This window comes from Ambystoma mexicanum, chromosome 6p (assembly GCF_040938575.1).
Source record: "Ambystoma mexicanum isolate Mex_15411 chromosome 6p, UKY_AmexF1_1, whole genome shotgun sequence".
NCBI lineage: Eukaryota > Metazoa > Chordata > Amphibia > Caudata > Ambystomatidae > Ambystoma > Ambystoma mexicanum.
In genome coordinates, this window is record NC_090935.1 from 218,273,520 (window position 1) to 218,287,553 (window position 14,034).

The 14,034-nt window shown below is 46.9% G+C and overlaps 1 protein-coding gene across 5 annotated transcripts in view; it reads left to right on the forward strand.

The window, feature by feature from the left end:
- The window catches only part of SLC14A1 (solute carrier family 14 member 1 (Kidd blood group)), a 77,149-nt gene that overhangs the window by 53,244 nt on the left and 9,871 nt on the right, over nt 1–14,034 (forward strand). For all 5 annotated transcript variants that reach the window (XM_069626896.1, XM_069626894.1, XM_069626892.1 and 2 more), the window contains one exon: nt 621–768. In XM_069626896.1, coding sequence (XP_069482997.1) covers nt 621–768 — 148 coding nt within the window. The remainder of the gene's footprint in view (nt 1–620; nt 769–14,034) is intronic.

Below are 14,034 nucleotides of genomic sequence, written 5' to 3' on the forward strand. Positions count from 1 at the left end.
GTAAGAGCACTTCTTTTGAAGTGGCTTTGGTAGACCTTGGAGGAAAGGACCTAGTGCCAGACATGCAACAGCAGGGACGGTGGGGGGCATTGGGTATGAGCTGGGTGGTTGATTGGGGGCAGGGGTGGGCGAGTTCATCGCTGCACTGGCACCGCAAAATGTGCAACATTTTAAATCCATTGCCAACCAATCTGGCAAGGCGTATGAGCTGAAAAAGGTTCAAATTCTCTGTGGCTCAGACAAGCTATTGTGCTCAAACCAGTGGAGGGTTGCTTTAGACCATTTGCTGTTGATTCGAGTCTAAAGATCGAAGAGCGTAATACTCGCCTCTCGGTCTTGATGTAGACTAGCTTTGAGCCGAAGCATCCAGGAGAGGGCTGCAGCACAGTCTTCCATCCACTCCGGATTTCGTACTGAGTTCTCAAATTTCCGTTTGCCTCCTAGCCCATGTGCCACCACCTTGGCCATATGGAGCATATGCACTGTGAAGTAGCTGCAATTTTTATATAGGCTCACGTTTTTCCCTCTTCCATGCTTTCATTGTCCAGTGATGCTATTTAACCTGTGAGATTGTAATGCAAGTAAGATAATGGACTAATGATGTTGTTCCTCATTTCCAGCTATTAAAAGCTATTCCGGTTGGAGTGGGCCAGGTGTACGGCTGTGACAATGCATGGACCGGTGGCATTTTCCTGGTTGCCCTGTTCTTATCCTCTCCGGTTATTTGCTTGCATGCTGCAATAGGATCCACAGTGGGGATGTTGGCAGGTAAAAACAAACGATACTTAACTTTGCAAAAAACAATGGAAGGAATCCTGAAAACGGTCACCATGGGTTTTTACGTTGGTTAATCGTGCATGGAAGAACACATGTTATGAAACCTGGAATGGGCTTCAATGTTAAGTAGGGTTGGTATTGCTCACTTGATAAAACAAGGTGGCTTAATGCTCCATGAAATTTGATCCGAGATTGAGAAATCATGTCGCTCATGAACACAATTCAGTGAAGATGTTATGAACCTTTATGCAGCAGCTGAGCGTGTAATGGCAGCCTGAACAACTCAAAAGTTCAATGCCTGATTTGAGCGGGGGGGGGGGGGGGGAGGGGGTCACTGAAGTGGCTTTGGCAGGTTCCCTAGACCTGGGGAACAAAAACGAACTGTACAAACCTGTTTGTAAAGAGTTTGCTTCTTGGCACCTTTTTGGTTATGAATTAAAACCTGGGTATGAACTCTGGGGCACTGCCCTGAATCGCACACGAAAGACACTTAAATTGCCCAGACCTTTTTAGTCATAAAGGGTGCATGCATCAGAACCGGCACTGATCATGGGTGTAGGAAAAGGGGGAGGGGGATGTTGGGAGGGGATACAGAAACCCCAACATAATTGCAATCTGGGGGATACAATATGATGTACCCCCCAGACCCCCACACCACTCCCCCTGAATCTGGAGCAAGTGAAAAGAAGGGCCGTTTATATTTCCAATTTGGAAGCTCGGCCTTCTGTTTGGAAAGCTGCCTTTCTTTTCCCAAGTGTTGGAAATGTAAACGGCCTGCTTTCCTTCCTTTTGAATTGACCATGAAGGTCACTGTTCTGTGGAGTGGGTGCATATCTGGATGCTGTCTCGCCCTGTCCCACCTTCCTGTCGGAGGCTGGCGGACAAATCGGAGAAATCCAAGGCATTCTTCAGAGCATCTAGATGGGGAGCAGATTTTAATGTTAAGCCCACAAAGTCGCTTAGTAATGAATATATTATTCAAATAGACTGGCTGTAATTTTGTAATGAATTAAAAACAAATCAAAGCAGTTTAACACCTTCGCCCCTACCATATCCACTGATTTGGGACAAAAGCACGTGCAGGGGAATCTTTGGCAAATGGTTTCAGATTGAGCTGTCCCTATTTACCATTAAATTGCTTTATTTAGATTTAGCAAGGTGAGAATAGCTCTCCACACATGCTGATTATTTTTTGTATGTGATGGGTTGGAGAGGAGACCTGTGCTTCTTGCTGAGGGCCTGAACAGAATCTGTTGCAAAACCGAGATTTCAGTTTTCCACAGAGGTGACAATGGTTACCGGAAGACACATTTTGTTTTACAAGAGGGGGTTTGGAGGGCAACATTTCCTCTGCAAATCCCAACCCACGTGCAGAAGTAAAGAAGGGATAAAAGAAAGATGCTGAAGTAGAACACAATTCTCCCACCCCAGCCCTGGAAATGCTGCTACTTGGGTCCATTTCCTACTGGACCGAACTGCTTTACCCTGGAGGAGAGTTGCTGCCTGTTGACTTGGGACACTCGCCCCAGAGGACGGATGGCGTCGGAGCCTTTACTTTTTTCAGTTGAAATGTGCAATGGAGCTTTGGGGGCAGGGAGCAAGTATCCTGGGTTGGAAGGAAACGGAAACAAAACGCTATAATTTGGGGCACCTCCTTCTGGCATTCTCTAGTAACTTTCTTAGCACCTCGTTGCCTTTTTATTCAGAATTTCCCATCATTAGCATCCTGCTGCCAAAGAGCAATTAATACATTTTCAGGGGACATTGTGTTTCAGCCCCCTGCTGGCTTGCTTTCCTGTGAATATGCAGCTATTAACTACCTCTCTGCTTACCTTAAACTTTATTATAATTTAAACCCTCTTGCGACTGTTTTTTACCAGTTGTAAGACAAGGGGGGGGGGGGCTCCCAAACATCATGCTGAAAATCCCCACCAACCTTGACATCTTCAACTGGCCCTGCCCCAGCGCCACCTGACAGATTGACTCAGATTCTACAGAACCCAGATTTGTTCAAACGCGTGTAAATCTGCTCAGTAAATGTGTGCTTGTGAAATTGTTCAGGATATTTACTACATTAAGATGTGGTGTAAGTGATTTCAACCCCACACTCCACTTAAGTCAATGCCTAGCGTGTGATGCACAGCTGGAATCCTTAATTATATATTTGTGTTTGATTTCTGAATGATGTACCCTTAACGCCCCTCTTTGAATTCTCCCCTGTCTCACTGAACCAGGAAGCAGCCTGTTAAAAGATTTATTTTATGAATTTGAACAATATATATCACACTATTCAATATTTATACAGGATCACCATTGGGGTGATGTTGCAATCAATTATCCATACTCCTAATTAAAGAGCTAAGAAAATAATGCAGCATAGAATAAAACCTTCAATCCCCCCAATATGTAAGATAAAGAGATGGAAGGAGAGAAAACAGGTTTCAGGAATACCACTCAATACCGGTTAAATCCCAATTGCCCCCAGCAAGCATAGAGAAACAGGAATGATTGCAAACTGGTCAAATGCTTTTGAATGTGGCTTGGAATTAATGGTTAAACACTGAAATGGATTTAATTCACTTAATTGGATTCAACACTAGTGGGAGCCGCTTTGTATGGTTTCAGAAACTCTAGCAATGATTGAATAACTAGCAGGTTGAAAACGGAATCGTGAGGTTGGATGCAAAGGACAGCTGTTTTACCTGTGATGAAATTGAGCCAAATGAAAAATTTGCAGCGCAATTGCGGGACAACTAGGAGTTGGAATGCGGTTTTGGATGTGTTGGAAAGCTGGGGATTTCTAGCATGCACGGTATGGAAGTTATGAAGGTTTTAGTAGAGGTTGTTTTTTTTTTTCCAGAAAGACAATTTTCAAATGAAAGATGCGCGTTTGAATTACAAACGGGAATTTCTTGAGACTAAGTCTATGAAGCCACAAGCTACACAACAGCACAGCCACCGATCCAGCGACGTCTCCGGATGGTTTCTACCTGCCGAGATGCTTGTCTTTCTTCAGAAACTATATTAGCGCAAAGATATTATCACTACCATTACCAAAGGACTATATGGATGAGAGAGATTCAGGAAAAAGAGGTCTACAATGCAGTTCTGGATATGGTGGAATTGGTTGGATAGGATTACTTAATAAGATACTGGCTAGAGACAATTCTATGCTATAGATACTCGCAACTACTGTTTGGAATGGGGCCCGTCGGGGATCTGGACAAAGATTTCTGGACTGGAATGCTGCTAGCCCACCGGACAGGATTCCGGGCGCTCGGTTTTGCACTCTGCACCGCTCTCTGGACACTGCACGGCCTCAGAACTGGATCTGACGGGTTGGTTCTGGGTTGCAGCTATCAGGTTACAGCTCTGCACTACTGGATCTGTGGGTTCGAGCAAGAGTTCTTGCAAGAAAGCAGAAACAGCACAGCCAGGCTGTTCTTTTTGTTGTGCCCCTTGGAATTATGGGGGTAACATCAGGTTTCAAGATTTTAAAAGGCCAAGCTGAGAAGGGTTCAGTTTTGAATTGGGCCTCACTGCTTTCAAAGTTCTGGAGTCTCAGATAGGGGTTTCTCCTGCAAAATTCTTCGGCAGTAATCAGTTGATGGGTGAATCTGTGTGTCTCCAGGTCCTAAGCTGTCTCTATGCATTTCCCTAAGGGGGGTGGGTAGGCTGAATCATACTAGACACATCATCTAGGAATCCTATTGGTTAGGGTCTGTCCTCTCTCCTGATTTGAGAAGGAACTCTGGTGCCATGATGCTGTATTTTACAATCCAGGGAGTACCTCCCCTTTTGTTTCTGTACAGTAAATCTATTTTTCACATAAAGCATATTTCCAGTATAAGCAACTTGTTAACAATACATATTTACATCACAGATTTGGATGGATACGGAGTCATCTCAGCGAGACAGTTTATTGCACTTTTGGTTGGGTACCAAATGTCAGATTTCTCCAGGTTTTTCTACATATATGCGCCTGGCATCTGGGCATAATCCTGTGAAGTTTCATATTTCTAGTGTTGGGGAGAATTCTCACTTATGGCTAATTTCCCCTTACCATAGAGTCCCCCAGCAGCTTTGCTGGATTCAAAGGGTTTATTTCTTTTCTCACTGCTAGTGAGACTTTTTCCTCACTCTTGGGCATCTTTGCTATGTGTGTTCTAGGCTATTTTTGTGTTTAATGCCTATGGGATCTTTTCTCACCCATAGGAACCATCTTTATACACAAGTTACACAGCACCCTCCATGCAGTGACAGGGGGGGGTCGTAGTGACCCCCAAACATGGACTCCATACCCTGGGGCTGACTACTGTCCCCCAGGGCATGCAAAGTCCCCATTGACTTTACTAGTCCAATATTATGAACTAAACTAGTACAACACATCTTAAAATGAAAGTACTGGAAGGGGTTAATAGTTTTCCCCTATGTTCATTTTCGAGAGGTTACCTTAAAGTCCCCCTCTACAAAGTTTCTGGCTGGTGGCAGTGGTTACTACCTTTTTTATATTCAGCTGCAAATATTTTCCTATGGGATTTTCCCATTGTTCGAGGCTAAAACTTTACTGACAGCCTCTAACGTACCGCCGGTTTATTTTATTAACTTTACTCCAGTAGGTTTTATTTGCAAGAACTTTCTTTCTTGAGTCTTACTCTATTTTCCTAACCCAGGTTGGGGATCCTTTGTTCGCTCTTTTGGCAGGCTTCTGTCAAGAAGCCCTCCTTTCGGCACCTCTGAGTCTGGGGTTGGTCTGTTTGGGAGGAGGAGTAGAACCCCTGGACTGAGTTGCCACAGCAACTCAGGTCGCACTCTAACCTGATAGGCTGGAGGGTCTCCCACCAAGAAGACCACTCCACTGTGTGAGTGACAGCTAGGCTGTATGAATGGGTCTGCCTGCATAAAAGCAGGGTCCTGAGGACCCTGAGCCAAAGACATCTTCACCGGTGAAGCCCTGCCGGATCGTCTCACCACTCTTCTTCCACACGACGAGCAGATCTTCAGCAAAAGAGCCTCCTTTCCTTGAGCTGGTGGGGTCAACCAGTTCACCTATCGCATCCTCGGACCTTCCTTGGTCGAATTGTCAGTGCTCTGTACTTGGAGACCGGATAGCCAGGCAGCTATCGACCTGCACCGCGATTAAAGGGAGCGTACCTTTTTAAACTTCGTTTGGCAGCACCACGGCTGGTTTCATCCCTGGGTAGTGTAGCGACTCGCAATTCCTCCATGAGAGCCTCTCTTCCTTTGTTGGACCCCTCGACCTACAGGAACTGCCAGGAACAACCGCAACTGCAGGAGCCACTTCTCCACGTTTAAGGTACATTGTTCCTCCAGGCCGCTCTTTCTCCGTGGTAGCTCTAAAGGGGTTTTAAATCCTCTAACTACTTGTGGGGTCGGCTGCCCTCTCTCTACATTGTCTTTTGCCTCGCATCGACCTCTTCAATATTTTTCTACTAAAGACTTTAATGCCGCTACAAGAACATTTTTGCTCCTAAACTCTTGGTCCTGTATCACTGACTCTGGCTGATTTGTTAGATCTGCTCTCACTAGATTAGTTTTCAATGAGAAATGTGTTGATCTTCTAAACCCCTCTTCCTTCCTACTGTTTTAACTTGTGGCGTGCCATTTCGCTCAGTTTTCATTCACTTATCTTTTGGCTAAAGTGTTACTGTGCATTACTTGTTCACAAAACTTCAGGGAAGTGTTGCTAGGGGGTGTCTGAAAATATTTCGGTTTAACTTGTGCGTTCCCTCCCTTTCGTTAAATTGTTAGAGCGCCAGTTGTAGTTGGTTTCCCTGTGCCATTTTGCTCAGTTTTCACTACTGCAAACTTGTCTACAATTGAATAGGGAGTTGTATATGCTTTTTCTTGACTAAACTTAATTTACTTTATCAACTGTGATCTATGACGCTAGAAGTGTATAGAATAAATATATTTTCTTTTTGATACAAGGCTTTGGTCAGTGTTTCCTTGCTCCACTGCCTATTGTGTAAACCCTGAATACTGCATCTCGCTCTTGAGATGTCTGACTGCTCAGCCACAGCTACCAACTAAATCGTTGTTGTACAGACTGATACCAAGGGGATTTATTGCTCTCACCTGTAGTCCTAATCTGGTGTAGTGCTCCTTAAGGGAACTGCACTGGATTCTGCCTAACATATATCATAATCACAACTGCTACAACATCACAATTTCTGTAGTCCTGTCTCTGAACATTTCAGAGTAGTTTCGAAATGTGAGCAGAATGTTCATGTTAACAATACTATATTTATAGATTTTTACAAATTTTGCGCAGTTCTGAGTCTTTTACAAAAGGTACTTTCTGGTGGTTTACAGATGCACATCTGTCTGGTCCCGCCCCCAAGGTTTTGCTGGGCCAAGAGCAATCCAGGCCTCTCTTCCTGCGGGCAGTAGTTTCTGTTAACACCTGAATTTGCATTCCCCTTTCAGTCCAGGAAGCATATTGTCTCTCCCCAGAGAAGCAGAGCAAAATCTCCTCGTTTCGTTAGGATCTAACAGAGTTCCTGGGCAGAGAGCAAAAGGGGCACACTGTGGAATTTGCCTTTTGTAGTTCTGTTGTGATGCCAGATCGGGCATCTCTCCGCCTGGCGGCATTGTTCCTGAGTTCGGTCGTCTAGGGATCTCCCGGGAGTGTCGACAGATCTCGGAGGAGGCAAGGGCCCTTTTCTATGTCTCATGTGGTCATAAATGGGTGGGATTCTGTGCCTGGTGTTTGGGTCACCCTGAGCTAAAGCTTTTGGAAGTATCCCTGGCTCAGGTTCTCCCGTACTTGTTACCTTACTCAAGGGTGCTTGGCGATCATCCATCAAGGTGCATTTGGCAGAAAATTCTAGGTACACGAGAAGGCTCCATGTTGCTCCTCTGTTTAGTGATCACTTGGTGAAATATTGAAGAAGCTGTTTCGGACAATCCCCCAGTGAAGAGCTTTGCACCGGTCTGGAGCCTTAATGTAGTTGCTTTGAAACCTCTGTTGACGGCTTCTTTGAAGTTCCTCTCGTGGAAGGGGGCATTTCTAGTGGCACTTACCTCGGCCAGGCGGGTGTCGAGTTGCAGGCACTGGTCATTGACCCGCCTTATCTGAGGTTTATGAAGGACAACCTTCTCCTGGCTACTAAGCCGCACTTTATCCCGAAAGTGCTGTCCGTGTTTCACAAACTTGCCTCTATTGCCTTACCCTTGCTCTTTGCTAATGCATCCCCGCGGGCGGAAAAGGCCCTGCATTCTTTGGACGTTAATGGGGCACTCAAATTTATTTGAATCATACACAGGACCTCCGGAAGTCAAAACAGCTGTTTGTGGCATTTGGGCCTCATCTCCAAACAAGGACACTTCCGTTGGGTTTCATCTACAATTTCTTTGTCACACAAGCTGGCAAGCCTTTGAGGGGTGCTCCGAAGGCTCATTCTACGCAGTCCATGGCATTGTCGGTGTTGCTTTGGTCTGGGATACCGCTGGTGGACATTTGCCAGGCGGCCTCCTGGGTGCTGCCGCTGTTACAATCACCTGGTATCCACAGGGACGCCACCCCGCCAGGTTACTCGCTGGTATGCTTCTCAGCTTTGCCCTGATGTGGTCTGCGGGGAAAGTTCTGGCTGTTGGTAAAATTAGGCATGCTCTCCGTCATTCATCCTTTGCAGGGGCACGTTGTCTTTCATGGGCGAGTGCAGTCCAGTTACCTCTGACGCTGGCCTGTTTGATATTGTTCAGGTAGGTTTTATTGCTGTTCTGTTTTGTTGCTATCCTGCATGCCTTTCTTATGTCTTTTTTTTTCATCATTTACCAGTGGGGGTCAACCGGCGAATTGGCTTGGTTGAGCCCCACTGGCAAATGATGGCGCATTAAGAGCACTATGATGCGGTAAGTAAGCGCTATGTGCAGCACTGCAAGTCTTGCCTTTGCTAACCTGTGTTTTCCTTCCTTGTATGTCGCGGTGTTCTTCAGCGCGAGTGGGATGTCCGGAGTGGTGCCAGCCGAGAGGCGACCAGCCAGGTAAGCTTTTTGAGCAGTTCGTAATTTGTAAATGTGTCTACTGCTTTCTTTAATGTTGCCTCTATCTTCCTCTTTCAGGTTGTTCTGTCCGGGAGGCGTGCAGATTCGTGTAAGCTGTTCTCAGTAGCTGCGAGTGTTTAAAGATGAAGACTGCAGGTATGATGCTGCTGCTAATGATCCTTCTGTCTCCTTGCAGGTTCTGCTTCTCTGAGGGAATAGCTGGACACGGTGAGCATCACGTTGCAAGCTGCAAAGTAACGCAAAGCCTGTTGTCTTGCTCTGGTGTCGTTTAAATGGCCCCAACAAAATAGTCCAGGTAAAGTAGTCCCTAGGTTACCACACCCAAAACGCTAGACCGCATAGCTTGGTTCTTAGGAAGCACCTTGTTTTTCATGGTGTATGAGCCTGGCACCATAGGTGCCACGACTGGCCCCATGAGTGCTTTTGAAGAGGATGCCAGGCTCTAGAGGCCCAAGTCTGACTCCACCTGGCCAATGGGTTTGGCAGAGGGGGTTTTTGGGCAAGAGTTGTGAAAGCCGCATACCTTCACCAGGCATTACTGTCTGGAGCAGCAACATGTGCAGGTGGGGCAAGCAGCCATCCAATGCATGTTTCGGTAAGCTAGGCCCTGCATCTTCAGGGGTTTTCTATTTTACTCTGTCACTTGCTGGGTTTATTGTCATATATATAGTTTGCCTATGACACACCACCACAATTGGTTGTGCTGCTATGTAATCTATTCACAGCAAGGAAATCCATTAAAGATCCCATGCTGGAGAAGGGAGTAGTTTCTTACCTGTAACTAAATTTCTTCAGCGCTGGTATCTTTAATGGATTCACATGCACCTGCCAGCCACCCCTGCAGGCAAACCTAGGGTCGGGTTTCCTCTACTTTGGAGGTTAAAATCTGAAGCGAAGCCGCGGGGGCGGGGCTACTTATATTAGATGTCCTATTGGCGTGGCCTAAAGCACCCAAAAAAACATCGATTAGGTTTTCCACAGGCAAATGCTAAGTTAGTTACTGAGGTTTCCCAGCCTGATGACTAGGAAATATTCACAGCATGTGAATCCATGAAAGATACCAACGCTGGAGAAATGGAGTTAAAGGTAAGAAACGACTCCCTTCTAACTGCATCTGAAGCCATGGTTTTTGGGGAAATAATGGGCTGCTCCCTGGTTCGTTGTGAGGAATTTGACCATCCGCACGGGAAGAGTGCACTCGCCTGGGTTGTTTGTTTGAAAGAATGAATGATTGGGCCATTCTGTGCCCTTTTTCCACGCTCGCTGCACATCAGAAAAAAAGTACTCTGGGGGGGACACAGCTTACCAGCAACGCCCTCCCCCCGTCATGTGTAGCTGAAACCTGACCGTCATGGGTACATCAAAAGCCTTTGGCAGCCTGATAAGAATTTCAAGGATCCCATGGATTTGCATCTCCATTGTCAAACCTTGCTGGTGGCGAAAAATAATGAGGAATGTTAATTAGCAGGCCGCAGGGAAGGTCTGGGTGCAGGAAGTGACAATAGAGACCAGACTCCAACACCGCTTACTTGGTACTAACACCCCTCCTTGGTATGACGGGGCAATGAATGTCCTGTCTGGAACCACTTCTATAAGAGCAGAGAAGTATGTGAATTGTAGGAGACCAAGGTCTGCCTGCAACCCCCCTACTTCAAAGGAGGTCCATGTTGTGATCAAGTGCTGCATAGGGCTCTGTTAATTAGGGAGACACTTTGATGTACAGCCGACAGGAAGATCGGTCCTTAGAAGTATGTCACCTTTCCTGTCTGTTGCCAAGCTCCCTGGTTCTGACCCAATGCATCAATGAAGATTGTTTGTGGAGACCCAGGATTAGCTCACTTAAGTTAGGCTTGGCCTACACCAATCCCTGGCCTCGTTTGGCTTTAAAAGAGGGCTGAGCCCCTCACTGATCAGATGATCTGAAGACTTTGCAAGGAGCAAGAAGGACTCATTTGGTCCTGTGCTGAAGGTACCGTCTAACTTGCATTTTCTGCCAGTGAAGGAAGGACCAGAGTTCCTAGAGTTAAGCAAGATCCCTTCCCTAAACATCTACCGGGGAACAGATGGAGATACTGTACTCTGCTCCAGAACCGGTACACCACCAGAACACAGCGTGCCCTGCTAGATTCTGACTGCGCTTCCTAGGTGGGAAGTGCCGCAGATTCTCTGGACAATGGAAACCAGCCCTGCGAAGAAACTAGGAGTGGTGCCACACAAGCATCATTCAGCGTCCAGTTTCAAGACAGTCAAGTCCTCGAACCTCATCTGGCTGCTCTGCTGACCAATGTCACGCCAGTGTCGCAAGAGTCATCCGAACGCCTCGACCAGCATTCCAGATCTGCCAACCAGCGCAACGATTCTTGGCCCGACCTGCTTCGCTGACATCCTGCAGACTTCTATCCAGCCCCACTAGCCGACTGCCTACCACCTGGTACCCACAGCTGTCTAGCACCACTAATTGTCTCATGGGCTGTGAAACAAACTGGAACCACCTTGATGCTGTCGAGCACCAAGAACTTCAACACCAGGTAGATTGTGGTTCTGCACCCCTAGTCATTCTCTAAAGACCCCTAGAGACTGTTACGACCCTTTTCCCCTTTTGGTGTTGAAACCAAATAAGACAGATTGCTTTGCCAACTACCCTCCTGTCAGCATCCAGAGCGCATCTCTTTCCTTTGTGACTGTCTTCTGCTTTCCTTCAGTGTGGTTTGTAAATGTAGTGTGCTAGAACTGTCTGTTGTAGTAATAATAAAGTAGATTTTATGCAACCCTAACTGGACAGTCGTTTTATCATTGGGTAATTTTATTTTTGCTGTGTTGCAACTAACCAACGACTCACAATCTTGCGGCGATAAGCCTGCTGTTCCGTCCACGTTACCAAAATTGGAATTGGAGGTCTTATAATTTGCTTGTAATACATCTGTACAGCTCCTGTGGGGTTGATTGATGCTTTAGAAACTGTCCATCCCTGTACCACTGGTGCCCGGAAGTTGATTGTCAGTCATGCTTGCCATCGTATTTAACAGCACACGTCTAATGGGTCAGTAACATTTCCAGCATATCCTACTTTTAGAACTGGTAAAGTGAATGTTACTCCTTGAAAAAAAGTGCAGCTTCCTTTTTCACAAGCAAACTCTGGATGCCATTTCTGAATATTACCGAACTTGGATAAGGGCAACCAAATAGTTAAACTATCTTGGTACACACAAGGCTACAACCATACAGACCCTGCCCACTAACCATGAGTCGCATCTTGGCATACAAGGGGATTGCAAACATACAGAGGCTGACTCCTCCTGGAAAATGAAATCGACCAATACAGTGGGAGCGGTCTTCCACTGTACCAGTCTTCATGTGCTTCTAAACCGGAGGTGAGTGGAAGGGACGGGCCTGTTATGGCACATAGCCCCCATGGTGCATGCAAGGGATGGTGGAAGCAGTACTACCCCAGTTCTGTCCAGCTGGCGTTTCTCCTGCAAGTTTGGACTGGCCTATAGGGCAATACCCGAACCAAAAACACAAAATGCTAGTTTTTTTTTTTTGGCCAAAATGGGCCACTTTCGACCCATGCGAGCCAGTATGATAAGCTACTTCACCAATTGGGCTAGTAGTTTTGCCCAGTTTTACTGAACACATTCTTTAAAATGCACAATTTGCATCACATTTTATCAATTCACCACTCCACTTTTAACGCAGTCCTTATCGGATGTGGGTTGTCTGTAGACAAAATTGTCTTTGATCTCCAGCAAACTTTTAAATGTGCCTGTTAAAAAAAAGCATACCCATCTTAACAGCCATACCAACCCCCCAGCTACGTTTCCAGCGTTCTCACACAACTCATTATACAGCTTTTAAAATATGGAGCTCTGTTCCAAAGAGATGCAGTGTTGTGTCCCATGAATCCTCATACATCATTCAAAGAATGGAGCACTGATCAGTGTTCGCGGTACTGGACAGTTCCACTGAATTGGCAAGAATCTATAGCGCAGTTCATGCACATTGACTTAAAGCACCGTGGTATTGCCGCTCCAGCAACCTTTTAAATGTCGAAACTGAAGACTGCAGCTCTACCAGGTACTGAAGAGAGAATGAGGTGCGTGTGGGAGATTATCTTACACCATGTGCACGATGGAGCAGTTCGGGACGTTTTTACGTGTGGCTGGGGCCATTTGACTGCCCAAATCACCCAGGAGAGTATGCGTCTAGCCAGGGCGATGGTGACGTTCAGAGAATGCTGGCAGATCTCGCCGCACACACAGGGCTGCAAGCCTACATAACCCTCCCCCATCCCCCTTCTTGCATCTCGGCACGAGCATACAGAGCCTGAATACATACAGACCCCGCCCCCTCCCTCAGCGGCCCTTGGACGAGCTGGAAGTTAGGCAGGCTACTGGAGTCCTGGTAAGATGGCTGGAATGCTGGAGTGCTGGCGAGGTAGTGAGCAGAACTCTTCTACTGCGGCTGGCGTGGCAAGGCTGAAATTGCTTTGCCATCGAGCAGCACTGGACCTCCATGGGTGCAGCACACATGCACTACGTGACTCGTAAGAGCTCCGTAGTGCGTGTGTACTGAGCCAAAGAGGGTCTGTCTTCCCCGGCCCTGAAGGCGATCAAAGATATTGATAATAGAGTGGCTGTCGCGGCTTGTGGGCCACCCTCCATTAGGAAGTCTTTGTCCTGGCGGGCTGGATAAAACCGCATGCCGGTATGCACTTGGCCTGCAGGCCTTAACTGTGCACCTGTGCCCTACTCCATGGCACACCTGCAGCACTGTGCATACACACCATCCCACTGCACTGCTCACTCAACTGCCAAGCACAGTTCATACACACCACCCCAATGCACAGTTTGACACTCGCACCATCCACTGCACTTCACACAGCCCCGACACTGCTCTACATTCGCATCATATGGACACCGCCCCACCCTCCTCCACATACTCCCTGCCCACCTCCCCGGCACTCGCACCATCCCGAACCTGCATGCAGCCTTACAGCCCCAAAACCACTCTACACGCTGACCAATATCTCCAGCACGCGCACACAGGCTCTCACAATGTATTGTACTATACACACAGCAACCTTGCCACCACAGACATTGTCCCCAGCACTTCATTGTAGTTTACGACGACACACTAAGCCCAGGACTGTGCACACACTGCCCCTGAACGGCACTACATACTGTCCAACACCGCATACACAAACTGCCCCATTATTGATTGCATACA